The sequence below is a fragment of the Polyodon spathula genome, chromosome 15, assembly GCF_017654505.1.
Source record: "Polyodon spathula isolate WHYD16114869_AA chromosome 15, ASM1765450v1, whole genome shotgun sequence".
In the NCBI taxonomy this organism is placed as follows: Eukaryota; Metazoa; Chordata; class Actinopteri; order Acipenseriformes; family Polyodontidae; genus Polyodon; species Polyodon spathula.
The window spans coordinates 2,059,226-2,080,152 of NC_054548.1; the positions used below are offsets into that span (position 1 = coordinate 2,059,226).

The following is a 20,927-nucleotide window of genomic DNA, read 5'->3' on the forward strand; positions in this document are numbered from 1 at the left end:
AGTTCTCTAGATGCTTCACTATGTCTCCCACGGGGGATATAAATGAATGGAAACCATGCACTTCTGTTATCAGTAGGCCCACAGGCACAGTTGTTCAAGGATTAATGTTACTATATAAGCTAAATTGATTTTTCTCTAGTTTAGATCCACTGTACTACATTTTCTTGAAAATGCTTGCATATTTAATGTGCTTTCACTCTCCTACAGCAGCCTAGACTCTTACGGGCAGCGTGAGGGGTGGAGAGTGTAAATGTGTGTTAACCTCTGCAGCACAGGATTAGCTCTTTTGTTTGCTTCATTATTGTCCCCTGGGCTATCTAGTGCTTGAAGTCCATGTTGTTTGGTGTAAAATTGCCTCCCCTTTCCTCTCTCCATACAAGGTGGGGCCAAAAGCTAATGTTGTCTCGGCTCTCTGTTACTCGCTTTCTGATCACCTGCATAATCTGTGTAGAATCTAAGGCAGCATGGGTGTGCCTCAGTCCTTGGTTCACATACGTATGAGTCATAACATAAAACAACAAGATACCACTTCCCCAGTCTACAGTAGCCATTTTATTCAGCACACACAAAACAACACGGCATCACAACTGTAGCCCTGGGACTCAAACAGACAAGACACAGAAGGCAAGGTAAGCGCTTTCTGCATTTTTTTGTTTACTGAAAGAATATTTGAGCCTCCCACACTTTGTACTTTACTTGCATAGTGTTGCACGTAGTTTCTGTGAATGTGTGCTGTGCAAAATCACATGCCAAAATGCACGTTATCGCACATTACTGGAACAGAACACTAGTGGATTTGAGGGAGTACTAACTTCATTCAAAACAAGGTGAGCATGGAATGACGGGGCAGCAAATCTTGATTCAGTTTCAGGCTTACCGAGCTTTCATTTTTTATAACGGTATTTAATTAGAAAATAAGAGCGCATGGAATGTGAGAAAATGCTAGTCTCTACTTGAAGGCTTGAAGCTATACGCTCAAAGTAACCTGAGAAGGGAAATGAAGTGTAAACTATACAGGACATCGTATATCACTGTCAGGGTTGTTGCCCAGGGTTAAAAGAAAACCACAAAGGGGACTGAGATGGAAGTTACAATAGAAAAATGCACAGCGTGGTGCTTGAAGCAGATAAGTAAGAAGGGAAGGCTCTGTCACTGATGTTCTCAGGCTCCGGGACACAAGAGGTCTGATGATTAGCACTGGATTCAGGGCCACTGAAGCAGACCTCAGATCGTTTTGTACACTCCACTTCACACCTGCGGTCAGTTACAATTACAAATTACAATGACACTGACAGCAGATTACAACTACAATGCTATTTGTGTTCAATTACAATTGCAGTTCAAATTATGCTGCAATAATTACAATTACACTAAAAAGTAACATGAACAACTACAAACATTAACATGATTACTCTATTATTCTAAATAACCAAGCAATAATTACAGGTACAAATACAGAAGCATACTATTTCAAACAAATGCGGCCACTAAAAGTGTTTGAAAACACAAGAATAACAATCGTATGACAAATAAATATGTAATTGAACTGCAATCGATCAATTACATTGAATAATTCCAATTACACACATGTGCCAAGGTTCAATTATAAATCCAGTTCCATTGTAGTTGTAGTTACTTAGACATTACACAATTACACTTGTAATTTCAACCAGGGCTACTCCATTTGAAAACACAAGTGCTAGTACTAGATATGCAACAGGAAAAGGGCATTTGAAGATGCTGTCACACTGGGATGGTCTGTGTTACAATATACCTGTATTAGCTTGAGAACACAGGAATTCAAGCAAAGGAAACTGCTGAATGTATTCAGATGGAATTGATTTAAAAATAGCTCATACAGCAGATGCAGGAACATTTTGAAATACTGTATTTTATCCATTTAAAATTTGCATATTTAAATATTTCCATGAATGGGAACACCCCCTGAATGTTCTCCTTTAACCAGGGGAACTTCACAAACATGTTTATATATATATATATACTTTGTGCAAAACATGTGACCTGTTTATTTAAAAACAAAAGTGCAGGAGGCTCATAAAATGATTCTAGCCAATGATAAGACAAATACTGCAGGTTGCTAAAATGGTTTTTGTGTGAAGGTAGACTATTGTCTTTATAGGTGGAGGGTGAAAACAATGGATAGGACGAGTTACAGCAAACAAATCTTTTTGTTACTGTGGCTACGAGCATGAGTGCTGGAAGTAGACTGCTCAATGCAGATATTGATGCTTTAATATCACTTGCAAAAACATGTGAATGTATGCACTAGAGCTGGAGACACTGCATTTTGTATGGACTAGTATGAGCTCTGCAATGCACTCTGAACTCTATAGTTGTATCTTTAAAGGAGAGGGCTGTTGGTGGTTTTGCCAGTAATAATAAAACAGTTTTGTTTTACTTCTTGTTTAACTCACTGGAAACTTGTTGCCAAGGTTTTGTTTCAGAACCTCTGTGTTTCTTATTGTGCCAATGGATTCACAGTGCAGTAAATGCATAATCATTAGGCCTAACATACCTCAATACACTTTGTCTATTTTAAATGAAGATTCAACCTACTGCTTCAATTATGCTGTTTCTTCTTACTATAGTGTTTTTTTTTTTTAATACAGCTGACTAGAAGGCTCTTCTTTAGGTGTACCTAGCATCTTATTATGAAAAGCGATTACTGGGTTATAAATTTAAAATATAATTATACAAATATAAAAGCATGCCAGATGTACCTGTCCATCACACAGCTTTAATTCTCTGTGCAAATGGGACACAGATTATATATAATATGTGCACTATATAATAAACCAGAGCAGTGTGCTAGCTACAGCATCCACTATACAATAAATAAAATAAACAAATTAATATAAAAGGAACTTGACAGAGCTTGAACAGTTTTGAAAGAAGAATGGTCAAATATTGCCAAATCTAGGTATGCAAAGTTAGTAGAGACCTATCCCAACAGATTCACAGCTGTAATTGCTGTCAAAGTTGCTTCAACCAAGTATTATTTCGGGGGGGGGGGGGGGGGGGGGGGGGGGGGGTATGATGTGTAAATAAGTGGAAAAAAATCCTCATTTAAATGCATGAAACTCTGAGGCGCTGACACAACAAAACATGAAAAAAGTTCAAGGGGGTGTAGACTTTCTACAGGCACTGTATATTGCTTTAAACAGTTTGTATCCCTAACTTTGCGTGTGACCTTTGTGCTGAAGATTGGACCTTTTTTCAGCGTTGAGCAACCCTACCCACTTGAACTGAAATAACACATAGCAATATGAGCTACACACACATGCAATGATATGTCAAATGATTACTAAAGAATATGTAATAAAGAATGTGATTAATCTACTCAATCCAACCCAAATAACAACAGGCCATAGTATTCTCTTGTAATGGTAATACAGTTAAAAAATATGAACATTAAGTATTTTTTCAGATGGGATGTAAATATCTTGTGCACGTTACTTGCATGCTCAATATGTTCTTGGTTGTGTCATACTGATACTGCAACATAAAATGTTAAGAAACTGTCAACACGAGTACCCCTCAAGTACAAAAAACAAGTCAATTTAGACTGAGCAGAAGGAAACAAGTAAAAATAACTTCTCACAGATGGGCCTGCAGATGTGAGGCAGGAAGTGCTTCTCTATTTAACTTCAGCATGCTTCCTGTTTGATAAAACATTATGCACAGAATCGCAGCAGCAGCAGAGCGGGCTTTAAAATACATGCCAAGTGCTTCAGTGTGGAAACCATATTTCACTGCTAGAAACACAATGCACAGGATCACAGCAGCAGCAGAGCGGGCTTTAAAATACATGCCAAGTGCTTCAGTGTGGAAACCATATTTCACTGCTAGAAACACAATGCACAGGATCACAGCAGCAGCAGAGCGGGCTTTAAAATACATGCCAAGTGCTTCAGTGTGGAAACCATATTTCACTGCTAGAAACACAATGCACAGGATCACAGCAGCAGCAGAGCGGGCTTTAAAATACATGCCAAGTGCTTCAGTGTGGAAACCATATTTCACTGCTAGAAACACAATGCACAGAATCACAGCAGCAGCAGAGCGGGCTTTAAAATACATGCCAAGTACTTCAGTGTGGAAACCATATTTCACTGCTAGAAACACAATGCACAGGATCACAGCAGCAGCAGAGCGGGCTTTAAAATACATGCCAAGTGCTTCAGTGTGGAAACCATATTTCACTGCTAGAAACACAATGCACAGAATCACAGCAGCAGCAGAGCGGGCTTTAAAATACATGCCAAGTACTTCAGTGTGGAAACCATATTTCACTGCTAGAAACACAATGCACAGGATCACAGCAGCAGCAGAGCGGGCTTTAAAATACATGCCAAGTGCTTCAGTGTGGAAACCATATTTCACTGCTAGAAACACAATGCACAGGATCACAGCAGTAGCAGGGCAGGCTTTAAAATACATGCCAAGTGCTTCAGTGTGGAAACCATATTTCACTGCTAGAAACACAATGCACAGAATCGCAGCAGCAGCAGAGCGGGCTTTAAAATACATGCCAAGTGCTTCAGTGTGGAAACCATATTTCACTGCTAGAAACACAATGCACAGGATCACAGCAGTAGCAGGGCGGGCTTTAAAATACATGCCAAGTGCTTCAGTGTGGAAACCATATTTCACTGCTAGAAACACAATGCACAGGATCACAGCAGTAGCAGGGCGGGCTTTAAAATACATGCCAAGTGCTTCAGTGTGGAAACCGTATTTCACTGCTAGAAACACAATGCACAGAATCACAGCAGCAGCAGAGCGGGCTTTAAAATACATGCCAAGTGCCTAGAAAACCATAGTGCTAGTACAAATGTTCGCTTAATGCTGTTAGATGTCTGTATTTTCTGTTATTTGAGAGAGTTCACAGAGAGAGATAAATCTTAAACTTGAAAAGGTTTGCAGCCCTAATGGGTTTTGGCATACAGGGCAGTTCACAGTTTGGATGTGGAAGTAAGATTTTGGGATGCTGCAGGAATCTTCTCTTTCTGTGACTTCATAGTATCAGATTTGTGTTTCAATGCAGTTTTAACAGTGGGTGATACTTTTATTTAGTGACATGAGTTTTTGTTGAAAATCCATAGTCCATCAGCAGCACTACTGTACGGTTGCTGTTATTGCCAAGTACTTTTTATTTTATCTGGGTTGAGAAGTCAGATCCACTCCAGGTCACCTTGGTAACAGTTACCAGGAGAGTTAGAAAGTAGTGGGCAGGTACAAGATTTACCCAGGTGACATTTGTTTTGACAAACACAAAGGGACCTAGTTCAATTATTATCCCCGCCCAGGATGAAGCCCCCTGAGAAGGGGGTATAGGGCAGGTGGTCATACATATGCACCATGCACAGGTCGTACAGATGTACCCTGTACATATCTGGCAAACCACTTATCCAAAAAAATAAATTAAAAAAAAGGGAAAGGGGTCCGAGCGCATTGTGCGACACCCAAGATCGGTAACTCATAGGAAGCCATAAGGCTACCATTCTCCAATTTGTCATGAATGAAATATTGAAATATTGAATTTCCTCAGGCAATGCCGGGTACTTCAGTAGTATATCATATTTACAGAACATTCAAATGCTGATAAATGAAAACAATCCCTAAGTCACAACAATTTGAAAATCCCTTCTTCGTTCTGCATATTTTGTAATTGTATGTTTGTTTCAGTTTAATGCCTTCTGCTTTATAAAATCAAACGTTGCCTCAGCCAGGAACACACAGGTTAATAAAGTGATTGTGAGCCGGAGGGAGGCGGCTGCTTTAGGTATGTGATCTGTGTGGCTAGATGGCAAGGTGCTGTCATTGTGCTTACTCTGTGTAATTCAATACCAAGGGAGGAATGGTGGAGCAGGAAACCATGTGACTGAACTGGATTTTCCAGTCTGGAGGAGTAAGTGGAACTTACCTCTCTCTCTCCTCTCTCTTTTGCTTTCTCTCTCTGCTGAGAATTGGGTAGTGTCAGGACACCAGCAAGGGCAGCTGAGTCTGTACCAGCACGGCGTGCTGTCACTGACATGATTACTGCAGACGTGAGTTCATTGTGTTTGTTAAGCATTCACAAGCGGGCACGGCAGGTTTTGTAATGTACCTGCCTCTACAGAAGGGGTGTATTCAGAGACACCGTTTCACATACTTCTCAGATATCAAGCTCTTTACTTTCGGTTCTGTAACTGTAACATGTGGTTGTTGTTCTCAAGTCTGAGGAAACATACGCGTATAACCTGATGGTTTTCTGCTGGATGACAATGTGCAAAAGACTGCGTTTAAGGTTTGATGTTGATTCACACTGCACATATGCAGCAGTCATAGCAGGTATGCTTTTTATATAAATTACTTTAAGTATATTTTTGTACAAATGCAATTAAGTTGCAAAATAATCTTATATTACAAAAGGTCAAAACTAATCCAGTAATAATTATTTATTATGCTGACATTAATATCAACCGCTGAGGTGACAAGTCTTAAAGTATAATTCTGTGCCAGATGTTAAACAAGGGTGTACACAGCACTACTGTATATATTTCAAGTTCTAAACATACTGGATTTATCAGTGCCAGTAAACAGTTAACACCACTTTTTGTTCAGAAAGGTTAAGGTAGGTTTGCTATACAAAGGCAAACCAAGGTCGCAACTCAAAGTATCAAAGTAGTACAAAAATGACAACACAGCGAGCGTTGGCTTTATCATCCACTTCAAATGAACACACTGTTGCTGCAGAGGGGGCGTGCAGCTGCTTGTTTGCATGTTCTTGTTTGCCGTGACGTGGTCAGTCAAGCTTCCTTCCTGCAGCTTTTCAGCCTCAAGTACCGATAAGGGAACAACCACAGAGTACAGCGAAATCCTCAACAGACTTGGGAACCACAGCCAGAAATCAGCACAAGTTGTTTTCCAGAACAAAGCTATTGGGCAGTTGATGGTATTGTTAGAACACCCGCCCCAGACAAAGGGGCCTAATTTGACTGGCAAAATAAACATGCAACTAAAATGCTTTGGCTGAGATGAATAGCAGCTCACATGGTAGGAGAAATCACTTGCACTTTGAACCCAGACTGTAACTGCTATGTATGACTGCTTTTGCTGCAGTGCTAGCACACAACTTGACATTGTGCAGTTGTTTAATTGAGATCCAAAGGATAATTAACTAAAATTTTTCTTGATTTTTTTTTCTTTTCTTTGCAGAACTAAGCTCGACAGTGTTTTGATCTGGTCTGTCTGAACTGAAGATACTGTACTTTGAAAGGCTTTTCCTTGCCTCATCGAATTCCTGTTGCTTCGGATTACACACCACGTTGTCCTGTATGCTTAGGGTCTTTTTTCTACAGCTGCACAAAAGGATTGCCTGCAAGTGTGTTGTCCGACTGGAAAACATATCCAAGCTTTGAGCTCAAGCCGGGCGTTTCAAGGCAGTTTGTTATGTGGTTTTGAACCCTGGGGAATGCATCACTATGGCTGCAGTGGTTCATCAGAGTGAGCTTGTGTTCGAGTATGCCAGCAACTGCATGGACGATGTGCGAGAGGTAGGTGGAGGAGAAGAGATTCACCAGAGGGCTGCTCAATCTGTTGTCTTAACATGGTCTGCATAAGAGCAAAAAAAAAAAAAAAAAAAAAATGTGTGGCTGTTATTATTGTATACTCTGCAGAAGGCACTTACTGAAACATTTGTCTCCTTGACTCTCTTATAGGGTTACCAAGAAATTACAATCTGTGGTCCTCAAGGGACATTTCTCTACTGGTTTATTCACCATCATTCATACGTTAAGCGATACAGAGCCTTGAAAAAGGTTTCATGTGTTCAATTGTATCATATAATAGAACAAAGACCTTGGCTGGATCAGCTATTTTTTTTTGCGTTTTTAAATGTTGATTTTCTACATGCCTTGTTAGCAACATTAGTATTTTTGAGGGGCCTATAGATGGTCTTCTCCACAATAACATTTGTAATTACAACAATCAACTTTGCAAACTTTGCATTCCCTTGATGCCTTTATATTCATACAACCCTGTGTAAACATTTCAAACATCTGCATGATACCATATTCCTTCAAATTTAAGACACAGCCCAAATTGAGGAATAAATAAAACATCAAAAAAAGCAGCACTTTCAAAGATATAACCTTGATTATGTATATAAGAGCCAATTATACAAAGGAATACATCTTTTTTGCAATGAAATGCTACAAACTCGTCTATTAGGCATATTGGTAAAGCATGTTTTATATTGGTATATTAACTTGCCTGTAACAACAACGAATCTTGCTTCGTGATCTTTATTACTCGACATCTCCCAGACAATGACTTTGTATTCCTAATTCAATTGATAAATAATACTGTAATTAGTGAAAAAAGCAAAGTGTCTTATTTTAAATATCCCTGAATGTGGTACTCAGCATTAATTCTGTTTATACTGTGTATACTATGGTCATTTATTGGTGTAGTTGTGCCTTTATTGTGCAGGAGTAACCAACCATAAAGAAGCCACCATTATCACTACTCTTGGACTAACTTACATAAAAAAAATAAAACTTAATGAAAATGAAAAATAACCTGCCACTAGAATATGATATTATCTTGCAAACTCGTAGTAGTTACAGAGCTTTGATCTTTCTTATAGTGTGTGTGTGTTTGTCTGTGTGGAGGGGGGCTGTCCAGTATACAGTACTTACCACTCTTTTGTAAAAACCTCTTTCTCATTCCAGATTGATGATCCCTCAGTTTTCCCAGCTGTGATTGTGGAACAGGTCCCCAATGCAGACCACCTGCAGGACTACTCTGGCCTTGCCTGTGTGGAGGACTCCAATCAGATGATCCAGGACAGCTCCTTGGATGTAGCAGAGGAACAAATAACAGAACAAGAGAGCAGCACACACACAGGTCTGCACTGTAGAGCTACCACTGCTATACAATAAACACAGCGCAGCTGTATCAGCAAAGTTAGGGTTACTGCAGGCTGAGAATCGGTAAGCAAAAATAGGACTAGCCATCAACATTTCACAGATTCTTAAAGAATGATAATATCTTAGAATTAACAGCGAGCATGACTAGGTTGAATACAAAATGAAACCTTGTTTGCTCACCTATTTTTCTTTCCAGGTTTTCCAGAGCTGAAATAAACCTAAACTTTACCTTTAATCACAAATGCTGTCTGAATTATACAATCCGAGATCAGGAAACCAAACTAAAAAATATTAATCAACGGAAAGGACAAGGATGTAGCACACTACCATCATAAGTCAGATACAAAGTAAAAGCTAGGGTTAAGCCAAGCAAAGTGCAAAACACCATGCAAACCAGTTCATGATTTGTTTCAATAACCTGAAACAGAAAGTACAGCGAAAACAAAAAGAAAAATAAAATGGCCTGTAATGTAGTGTAAAAAAGGAAAAAAAAGCAAGGCTTGCTAAACTGAACTTGGCGATCAACAGTCAACCATGAACATGGATTTGTTAATTCTTTATCTTTGTGCAAAATCATGACTACAGTTGGTAAGGTTTAATGTTAATCAATTAAAAATATATATTGGCATTTAGCCAGGTTAAGAATGACAGTGTACCTATGGCCTACTACTGTTAAGTCATCTGGATATGTTTTCTTGAATATATTTGACGGACATTTCCAGCACTGGCCATGTAGAACGTTGCTATTTACCAAGTATAAGATGTACTATAGATGTTCACTGTTGAAACCAGGTTGCTGCAGTCATATGAGATTTATTGCACTAGAAAAGATAACATTCTGGATATTCTCAATATTAACACAATATCATATTTCAAATAAGCACTTTGACTCTTACATGCTGAATGGCATGACTAGCAACAAAAACTAGTGCTGCATAAAACAACTAAAAACACATTTAAAAAAAAAAAAAAAAAAAAAAACATAAAAACTTGAAATGTTACTTTTTTTTTTTTTTTAACGTGTCAATTTAGTAATATCACTATAATCCATAATAGCACTTTGACCTCTGGTGAAGCGCTTCTCGGAATGCCAATGGCATGAGGCAGGCCTACCACACGATAAAGCCCTCTTCTTCGGGTGCTAAATACGGGTTAACGATACCCTATCTTCATGAGTTACGATGTCAAGTACCGCCACAAAAATGTGGGGACCTGAGGAAACCTGACTGAATTAGGCTCAGTTTTGACTTTATTATACACCTATTTATGTCAAAGTTAAAAACTGGAAAAAAAGTGGAAATAACTATATTGATATTCTGCTTGCCTGGCACTGTGACAAGACTTGGTGACCACGGCCACTCACCACACCAAGGCATGTTGTGTGTCTGGAAGTGAAGCACAAACAGCTGCCATTGGTCACCCCGAAGAGGCGTACCGCTTCCCCTGGAGAATTGGGAATTCGTACCCCGCCTCTTCAGGAAGCACGTTTGCTTTGGCTTTTTGCACATGGAGCGACCTTTATTCAGGAAGTGTAACAAAACATTGACATCGTCCATTTCAGTTGTTTTCATGTGTGGTCTCATTACGCCGAGAATAATTTCTAAAACGAATGCAATTGCGTTTAATGAAAACAAAAATAAAACAAACACAAATGTGCACAATGTGTTTGTGCAGAATTTCGAAATCGTGCGGGAAGCACCGCCACCCTTGAGGTGGAGTACACAAATAGAGTTCCGGATTGCTTCTTTTTATAACTTTGGAGGAATACTATTTCAGTAATCTAACTGTCGGAAAAAATGGCGACTGCTCTGTGCCAGGGAAGAAACCAACTGGATCTGTTAATAAAAGCAGGTAATTTTATTGTGGTTCGGTGTCATTGTGGCTGCGAGATGCATTTCAAAACTGTAGATGTACCGTTATATATATATATATATATATATATATATATATATATATATATATATATATAATATAGTATATATAGATAATATATATATATATGGCGTATAATGTACTTACTGGGAGAGGGAGTAAGAGGGAGAATTAAATCACCGCAACCAGGAAGTTCAATTGAAGTAGTCAAGCGAAATGGATAGTAAAATACTAATGAAAACACAGAAACATACATCAGTGTGTTCCACGAAGTTTGGTTTACTTAAAAACGAGTCGTATCCCTGTCGGTCAGTGGGTGAAGCGAATAGGAAGCGCTGTGTGATTTCTTATTTAATTAAAGGCACTCTCGGAACAAACCTGACCCAATTACTGCGATTTTCTAATACCGTTAGGAATAGAGCTACAGAAAATACATACTTCAGATTTTTTTTTCTTTTACTTTTTGCAATTCTGTTTGTGCAAATAAGAATATGTTAAATTACAAACGGTCGGGAGACAAATATTATCATATATATACATATAAAAATAAATAAATAAAAAAAATATTATATATATATATATATATATATATATATATATATATATATAGAGAGAGAGAGAGAGAGAGAGAGAGAGAGAGAGAGAGAGAGAGAGAGAGTGTAACAAAATGTTATATATATGCAGACCACGACTTAAAAAAATAGTAGGCCTGTGTTATATACAGTATTGCAGAATAGATTAAATAATTAATAAGATTAATAGATAGATTAATAGATTAATAGAAAATAGTCAGTCACGTACATCCACATGTGATGTTGACGTCCTTCTGATATCAGTACATTATTTTGTTTACAGTGTTATCAAAGCGGCTGTTTATAATCATAAGAAATATCTGTATTAATCATATATATATATAATAAATATATATCATAATACAAATATATATATATATATATATATATATATATATATATAATAAATATTTTATTATCCAAGTTTAAACTTGATATTATTGTAACATCTGCTGCAGCTGTGCGGATTAGACCTAGTTATTTGGTAAAAATTATTAACACGGTACTGCAGTACAGTTTACGGTACTAGACAGGAGGAATAGTCTTTGATAACATATTGTATTTGTGTTTTATCTTTTAAAGCAATACACGTTTTTGAAAAGGCTAGCATGGAAAAACGCTTTCCGGTTTAATTAAGGTAAACGGAACCCCGTGGATGGTGTAGGATTGAACAGGGATTATAATTTAAGTTAAATGACTGGCTTTTCTCTCGAGTCTAGAGGAAGGGTCATGCTCTGCATTCCTCCTCTGCATCGCTGGCAGCTCAACTCCCTGTATGTACTCCACCAGTGTCAACAGAACAGTTACCAAAGTTAGCACACTGTGGTGTTAACATTCAAAATAAAACTAGTGTGTGTGCAGGCAGACAGTCTGGACTGGCTGCTCTACACACAGTTCTTGAAGCCTCTAATAGGGATGTGTGTAGTATTAATCTTTAAGTGTTAAATGTGTGCATGACCAACAGGCTATAGCGTGAACTTCAAGCAGGTGAATTTCAGGTTCTGTAATGAGCAGCTAAGAAACCCTCCTCATATTTTTCTAGAGCATAGTAGCATCCAGTACTACAATTCTTCTTTAATTTTGCTTCATTTGTCATTTGAAGGCTAGTGAAGATTGCTTAAGAAACAAATATGGTGTTGCAGCTAGTCCTAATTAAAAATAATGACCAGTTAACAGGAAGTCATGTTTAGACTGAAGTAATGTATGTATGTATGTATGTATGTATGTATGTATGTATTTATTTATTTATTTATTTTAAACCCAGCATTGTTAAGCTTGATGTTTATCCTTTCAGTTTAGGAGTAGACCTGTGTTATTAATCTTGTTTTATACAGGAAGCCATTTCTAAACTATGTATACAAGGTGCTGATGTCAAACCAAGAAAGCCAGGTGCATGCTACAGTTATGTTTGTGCAAATATAGCTCTGCGTATTCATGATGAAAAATATTATAAGAAAAGCAGTAAACTTAGACACTTCTTGGTTATTTATGTTCAATTTACACTTGTGTGTAAAGCAGAGTTTAACCGAGTACCTCTCCTCACAATTACCTTTGAATCTTCTTGCATCAAGGCCCCCAGAGTTAGAACATATTGTGGTTGCAAAACTGTGTAATTCTAGCTTGTTGCTGTTTTACAAGGCCTGTGTTGTCAGTGTCTATAAACCACTTATCACTGCATAATCATTGGCAGCCATCTACTAAAACTGAACAGGGGACCCCAAGTTGATGCAAAACAATTTCAGTCACATTTTGACACGTTGTTGTATGAATTCACAAGAGCTGTTTTCTGCACTCTGAACTGCGCTCAGAGTTTCGTTTCCTCACCTCAGGCTGCTCTTCATGCTGTACTGACGCATGGGGATTTCTTACAAGGCCTGCTCTGTGTCCTTTTCTTCTGCAGTTGAAGCTTCCTGTCAGAATGAAGATGAAACAATGGAAACTATTGAGGCGGCTGAGGCCCTGCTCAACATGGACTCCCCGGGCTGCTTTGTGGATGACAAGCGTATCAGTAAGTGCCCTGAATTACACAAAGTGCTTAGAGCTTCGGGTCTTTTCAGCACATGAAGCTGAATGTCAGTGTGTTTGATTTTCTTAGTCATTTATAAATGTTATCTTGTTTTACCTGATCAAAGCATTAGGGACAACTAGTAGTTTACTGGAAGCTTGCCCCTTTTTTTCTTTCTTCTATAATATTTAAAAGTACTACTATTCTATTATTCAGGGATGCTGTTGGCCAAACTGCACCCCCTAAGATTTTTAAATGTTTATTTTTTTAATAGCATCTCAGCAAGTGCTTTACATATCTCTACACAAGCTGTTGTGATGGGAACAGAGGGATCTGTTTGATAGAGCCAGACTCGTCTTTCTTCAAACTAGACAATTCATAGAAATAGTGTCTAGGTCACAGGAGTAGTTTATGAAATTCAGAAACCTCGCTAACAAGACCAGCCAAGGGAGCAACAAAATTGGCAGAAAACACAAATATAAAGTTCAGACTTGTGCTTTTAGTATGTTTTTGTGGCGTAGTTTAACAATCTTAAACTAAATTCATCCTTTTCGGGGCTTTATAACAAGAACAGAAAGTTCTCCTTTGTGGTCGCAGAGGTTAGTGCGAAGGTCCAGGCCTGCCCAACGCTTCCAACAGGATCGTACAGCTTAGGACCAGTTACACTGCAGGTATTTCAAACAGTGTCACAGACTACAAACCAAGTATTTGCACACGGAAACTATGTTGTAACTTTACCTCCGAAGGGTTTTATTTTTGACACGTGAGGTACACAGACATTTTTTAATTCTTTTAAAGTACTGATACAAAGGTCAGTCCCAAGACAGTGTAAAACCTTTGGTTGTTTATCATGGTGGGAAGGTCTGAAGCCCGAGTTCTTACTGCTGTGCGGTTTCTTTTCCTCAGCTCATGTGTTGGTGCCGTCGATGGGTGAGGTAATCCCTACTCCAGTTACAAGTGTATCGGTAACAGCTGATGGAATTCCTGAGGTAGTGGAAGTTCAAGAGGGTCGGCACTCCCTGAGCGAATCAGCAGCTGGGAAAACGCCAGACGAGCCCAAGAAGAAGAAAGGTAGGAGTCTATAAAACCAGCAGTGCTGTGCCTTCCTCTGCCATTGTCTCCCCCGCGTCACCCCCAGTTTGAGTCAACATTACTGGTGAGAGGGCCAGTGCAGGCAGCAACAGTTGTGGTTCTGCTTTCTTTAGTTTGAAATGTGTATGTTTTCATTGACTGTGCAGGGATGCCTTTTGAAACCACATGCCCAGGACCAGGAATCCGGTTTATTCAGCCACTTCACACGCCGTGTTTTTTTTTTTAAAGTTTACTTATTAGTGTTGCCAAGGGAACCTATATTAAATGCAGCACCTTGCCATAAGTGGGGGCTTGTTTCTTCCCTGTTTTACTGCTAGTGATGGCAGCACATCTTGGCTCTGAACATTAAGAGTTTAAGGTCCTGTGTTGCTGCTGCACTGGAAGGTTTGGACAGTCCTTGCAGAGTAAGCTGCTTTTATAAGGGCTGTCACATGTAGAGACTGCTGCTTATTCCCAGGGGTCAGCAAGAGCAGCATGGGTGGCAGGTCTTTATCCTGTAGAGCTCCAGATCTGTGCAGTGCTCTGCCTTTGTTTGTCAGGAAGGCTGGGACCTGCACAGTTTTAAGTGGCTTTCTTGTCTTGGTGGGTTTTAATGCAACTTTAAAATTGCTGCTTTTTTATTATGTGTGTTATCTGTTATTTAAATGGTCTGATTGTGGCAGTTAGATGTGTGAGATGCTGTACAAATGTATTGTGCTTTGCAATACTTTTGTATAAAAAGCGCTATAAAAATGCAATAAATAAAGTAAATGTTAATAGTGTTCTCGATGTTGTACACATTTACCTGCTCACAAGTCCATCTTTGTAATGATATGCATTGTTATCTACTTGGTTGTATTGATGTACAGGCATTTATATGAATTAATACACCAAGAAAAAATAGAATGAAAGTATTCAGTGATGCTGTATTGTGTACTATAGGCAGAAAACCCAGACCACCGCGACCTGATTCGCCTGTCACACCCAATATCTTAATAAGAAAGAAAGCTAAAGATGGCAAAGGTACGTGCTAAACAAGTCCATGTCAATACACATTAAATGAGTAGCATCTGTTGAACATTTGACTTATTAAATGTGTGCTGATGTTTTCTGATATATGGAGGGGGCGGTTGAGGAGATGAGTGGCAGGTTGTAAATTGGAGTTTTAAAATGTGCCAAGTAAAATAATGAAGCTATTTGAAGATTTCTGAACAGCACAGCACAGCACAGGTAAGTATCATTGAGCTCCACCTGACTGAATATAAAGTGGATACTGTTTTTTTTTTTTTTTTTAGGCAATACGTTATATCTTTGGGAGTTCCTAATAGCCTTACTGCAGGACAGATCCACATGCCCAAGATATATAAAGTGGACACAAAGGGAGAAAGGCATCTTTAAACTGGTCGACTCCAAGGCTGTAGCACGTTTATGGGGAAGACACAAAAACAAGCCAGACATGAATTATGAGACAATGGGCAGAGCTCTCAGGTAAGGCATGATGACCTGAACAGTGCATCCCATAATATTCACACTACATACTCTTGCTGCCCCTGTATTTCTGCATTCGCGCTGGATTGCGCTGAATATTCAGGCTGAGCTCTCCACAGAAATCAGGTTAGTGAGAGTCACGTGAGAGTCATTGGTGCAGATTGGGCTAATTTACAGCTCAAACTGAAACAAGGGAAGAAACAGCTGTTTGGATTTGTGATGACTGCTGCTTTTCTGAGAGTGGAGAACACCAATCCACATCAAGTCCAAGCAGCTGATTCTTCACTTGTTTCACTGGAAGTGGTGAATTCACCCCATCGACACTAACAATCCTCCCACGTTGAGAGAACGATCCTCTGTTCTGCATGATTCTTCAGAACTCTTAAACTGTCCGCTGGGGATTGCCCTGCACTCTGTTTTATCAGGTCCTATTGCCACACTCTTCTTACAGAAAATTACAGTTTTGAAGCAGAAAAAAATCAGACTGTGTAGTTGAGATTCCAGTGCATTTTCTCTGAAAACAGTACTGAGAGGGGCAGTGGAATGGTTATGTAACAAATATCAAAATAAATGGAATATGTTTTTTAAAAATATTTAAAACTACCTGGATTTTGTGAGTCAATAATAGTAACACATGCAAATGTTTTCATATTTTTAGAAGAACAGATTATTATTAGTCGCATCCAGCTATTGTGCCAATAGTCAAAATATTTTCATGTTTTGAAGTTGGGGGATATATAGTAAAGAGAACGTTATATAATTTAAATATAACATGCTATACTAAAGAATATAAATATGTAAATAGAAATGGAAGTTCTGTATATTGTTTACTATGACATTGATCAGTTATTAAACAGACAAAATGAGTATTTTCTACTTCTAAACTGTACATCCTTTAGCGGGTATGTCCACAGTGAGTACAATTTCTTTGGCGCCTCCTTGACCTGTGATTGAGAGATCCAGAGATTTTAAAATGACGTTAACAACATGTGTCTGATTTTCTGCAGGTACTATTACCAGCGAGGTATACTATCTAAGGTAGAAGGACAGAGATTGGTCTACCAGTTTAAGGAGATGCCAAAAAACATTGTCTATGTTGATGACATGGATCCGTCCTCCAACACAGAATCCATAGACATGCCAGAGGCAGACATGCCATTATGCAATGATGGGGCTTCACCCCGTTCCACCAAGAAATCTCTTAGCAGCAGAAGTCCAGCCACAAAGCAGAGGGCCTCCACACACAGAGCAAGGCGAGGAGCAGCTGCAGTGCCTGCCCCCGGTGTGCTGGAGTCTGCAGTGGACAAAAAGGCAATCAGGGCAGTCCGGCAGGTGGAGCTCATACAGCAGCAACATTTGCCAGTAGTGTCTGCGGAAATGTTGAGAACTTTGCAGAGCATCCAGTCATTGAAACCAGGACAGCATGGGTCTGTTTTCAGGACAGTCCAACTCATGGAGCATTTTCATAATGCCCAGGAGGGGCAGACTGTTTTAACCGCAGCACAGTGTGGCCAGACAGTCAGGTATGTGTCGATGGATATGTGGTCTTCCGTGTCAACCACTGCACCTACAGAGAGGTAGAGCTTGAACTTTTATTTCCATCCTCTGGCAAAATGCAACCCTTTTGTTGCAGTCATTTCACAATGTTATTGTCTCGCCACATTGTCAGAATTTCATAGGCATTATACTGATTCAGTATGCAGGGTTATAGGAACACTACATGCCAAATGTTTCAGTGACATGGTGCAAGGTTTATTAGGTACAGTACGCAAGCTGTTGAAGGCTACATCTTGAGAAACATTTGAAATTATGCATGGCCGTTACTTATGAACTGCTATTTTATACATGGTGTGTAGGTCATGCTGATATTCAGTTTATTTGTAACGGTAGCTCTAAGAGTGTTAAAATATAAAGTTTGAAAACCATAGCATATATTTGCACTTGCGCCACAGTGATTTGTAATATTCTTCAGAAGTTTTGTAGTGCGAAATGGTTAAGGTACTTTATGGAAGTTAAAATAAAAAGGTGAATTGAAGATTTATCATTAAATGCAGGTGTTATTGATTGCTCAGAGCTATCAAACATGTGCCTTTCTGTGCCTCTAATAATGCGTCCCTGTGTCTGTTTTGTTGGCAGCAGCGTGAGCAGCCCGTCTCCGGTTCCAGTGGTAGTGTCACCAGGGATGCAGCCGGTGGGCACTGTAACACTGCAGACCCTCCCGCTCACAACAGTCCTAGCCAGCACTGACCCGTCTGGGGCTTCACCACCCACCTTCTTCCTGCAAACCATTCCCTCCCCTCAGGTGGCAGCTCCCACATCTCCAGATGCTCTGAGCAGAGTCTCTGGTCAGCAAGTGCTTGCGAACAGTAACAGGACTGCTTCTGTGCCTTCTTCCCCGACAGTCGGGGCTGCCGCCCCTGTGGTGACATTCTCAGCGGGCGGCCAGCAGCTGGTGTCCCATCCGCCCGGCACGGTGATCGCCTCGGTAACCAAAGCATCCGAAACCAAACACAGCCTGCCTCAGACACACCAGTGGGAGGATATGGAGAGCAGCCAGCGCACCGACCTCAAATCACAGCCGCACTTCAGTGTAGTGGTGCTCAATGACATGTGGCTGCAATCCGGGGCGACAAACGATCAGACGGAAGACATCTGAAAGGACTGCGTTGTCACTGGTCTCGTGTTTGTAAATACAGTACGGTAGGTGGAAACGGTCAAACAAGTAGCAAAAAAAGTAATCGCTTAACCCATTCATGCTTCGGAGAGACTTGAAGTAAACCCATCTGCAGTGGAAAAAACTACAAAGGTGCAAATATTTCCCGCCCTTAATTCACTGTGGCATTTCCATTGTTCTATCTGTCACTGTGAAACTGAACTTTTCATATCTTAAACAGGAAAAAACATACACAAACAACACATGGATTGTGTAAGTGTTGTACAAGTTACTGTGGTGTACTTTTATTAAATTAAACACCGTCAGAGCAGTCCTCCCCTCCAGTGGTTTTCTTTCTGGAAAGAGTTCCTTTGTAGTTAGAACTCAGCATTCTGCACCATCCTGCTTTACTGAAACTGGTAAAGATATCTGGGGTGCTGGATGTCTCTGTCCAGCTTTGTGTGCCTGAAGGTACAGCATGAAGGAGAGGGGTGCTTTTTTAATTTTTAATTTCTTTTTTTTAATTTAGTTGTCGCCAGTGGATTTTTTTCCCCCCTTTGTTTCCCAGTTTGGAATATTGATCTCGCTCCACCGCTGCAACCCCCGCACCGACTTTGCGAAATGGCAGCAGACACACGAGTCCTCTGAAACGTGCCCTGTCAGGCTGTCTTTTTTCGCACTGCAGGTCCACAGCAAAGCCATCAGACCTATAGTGCTGGAGGACAACACGGATCTGAAAGGCTCCACAGCAGACCCGCTGGCACCCTGACATACACAGGAGTCGCTGTTTCGTAGTGAATCGAGGATTACCCTGCCGACCTGAGCCCTCCTTACCCAGGTGGCGCTTGGCCAATTATGCGCCACCCCCTGGGAACTCCCAGTTATGGTCTGCAAATGACATAGCCTGGGTACAAACCAGTGATCTCCAGGCTACAGAGGGGTGCTCTTGACATTTGAACAATCCATGAGAGGTTTTAGCAAAATCCAGCTATTCTACTACAGTACAGCCTCCTCCTTTTTTTAGTCGTACTTTCCAGAGAGGGAAAGGTTCAACTTTATTTAATGAAACATTAACCTAATCCCAGATGTGCTTTCTACATGAATTCTCACAAAACCTTCCAGATGTAATTTGAAATTCAATGTAAAAATATGAAGGACTCTGCAAAGTGCTGCACGTTCATGTAGCTGCAATACAAAACAAGCTTAATTTGTTTGTGTTTTAGTGGACTTTTCCAGCTTTATTTATAATATGTGTTTTTTTGAGGCCTTTTAAGATACATTTTTTGGATGCGATGGTGTACAAGCACAGCCTATAAAACTACTCTTTTTTTAACATATCCAGTAATGTAAATATCGTATATTAAATTTGACTGGTAATGGATACAAATTTCTAACTAATTTTGTGAGCTACATTTTTACACAGGTGCTGTAGGACTATGAATATGTATAGCAATGTTTCTAAACATTTTATATGCGAGTGGTTTTGTATTTATGGAAATAAATTTTAAATTTTGATGTGCATTTTGCTTTTGGTGTGTTTTGGGTCTGGGTGGGAGTGTTGAGAGCACATTTTGATAGTGTTAAAGCAGCTGGTGAAAGCTCATATTTTTTGGTGTACTGTACAGTAATAACAATGGTTATTGTACTTACAAAAGGCTGTATGAAAAGAAGGAAGCAATCCAAGAACATTGTAAGCAAAACAGTGAACCCAGGTCAGCTATGTACTGGTATGGGCAGAGGAATACGCCATTGAAATGTATTGTCCATTCCTTCCTTTTAGTAGTGGGGGGTTGCTAAATCTGAGGTCCTGAAAGAGGAGTGTCTTAGCATGTCTGCTGATAGCTGTTCTTGAATTGGCAGCAGTGGTGGGGCGGTCTGTTACTGACATGCTTGCTTTATTTCTCCTTGAAAAGTTACCTTTGCCCTTACTTTAAACTGGGACTTTAGTATAGAAGCTGTTCCCTTTATATGATGTGGTTAGTTAATGTTTACTTTGCCATGACACTGTGCTTACTGTGGCTGGCCGATTACTGGCAGGGGGTCAGGCTCACAGAGGCACCCTGCAAGACTCTGTTCTACCCACAGCCCACATAAAGGCACAGGCTAAAGCCAATTAAACACAAAGCCACTTTTTCAGGAACAGTGGCTTGAAATCTGGTTCCAGCAGACGGGAGACCTGCTTTAAACAACGTTGCTGTATCTAAACCTTCGTCTTCCATGGTGTGACATGCAGCGGCCTGAAACCTAGTCTCTTCAAACCAAGGGCCAAGCCACAAAGAGGCTTTGTGTTCCCGCAGCCCAAGACTTGCATACTGTTTGTGTACATTGTG

The 20,927-nt window shown here is 39.8% G+C and overlaps 1 protein-coding gene across 9 annotated transcripts; it reads left to right on the forward strand.

The window, feature by feature from the left end:
- The first annotated feature begins 413 nt into the window (after positions 1-413).
- On the forward strand, positions 414-20,118 carry LOC121327723 (ETS-related transcription factor Elf-1-like). 9 transcript variants are annotated; one of them, XM_041271884.1, is made up of 10 exons: positions 414-629; positions 7,222-7,559; positions 8,739-8,913; positions 13,281-13,388; positions 14,292-14,456; positions 15,399-15,479; positions 15,752-15,944; positions 16,952-17,521; positions 18,081-18,644; positions 19,127-20,118. In XM_041271884.1, the coding sequence occupies exons 2-9, from the start codon at positions 7,488-7,490 to the stop codon at positions 18,598-18,600; spliced, it is 1,884 nt and encodes a 627-aa protein (XP_041127818.1). In that variant the 5' UTR covers positions 414-629; positions 7,222-7,487; the 3' UTR covers positions 18,601-18,644; positions 19,127-20,118. The 9 variants fall into 9 exon arrangements, with proteins under 9 accessions (XP_041127818.1, XP_041127814.1, XP_041127819.1 ...); XM_041271880.1 differs by having other exon boundaries at positions 18,081-20,118; XM_041271885.1 differs by having other exon boundaries at positions 18,084-20,118.
- The last annotated feature ends 809 nt before the right edge of the window (positions 20,119-20,927 follow it).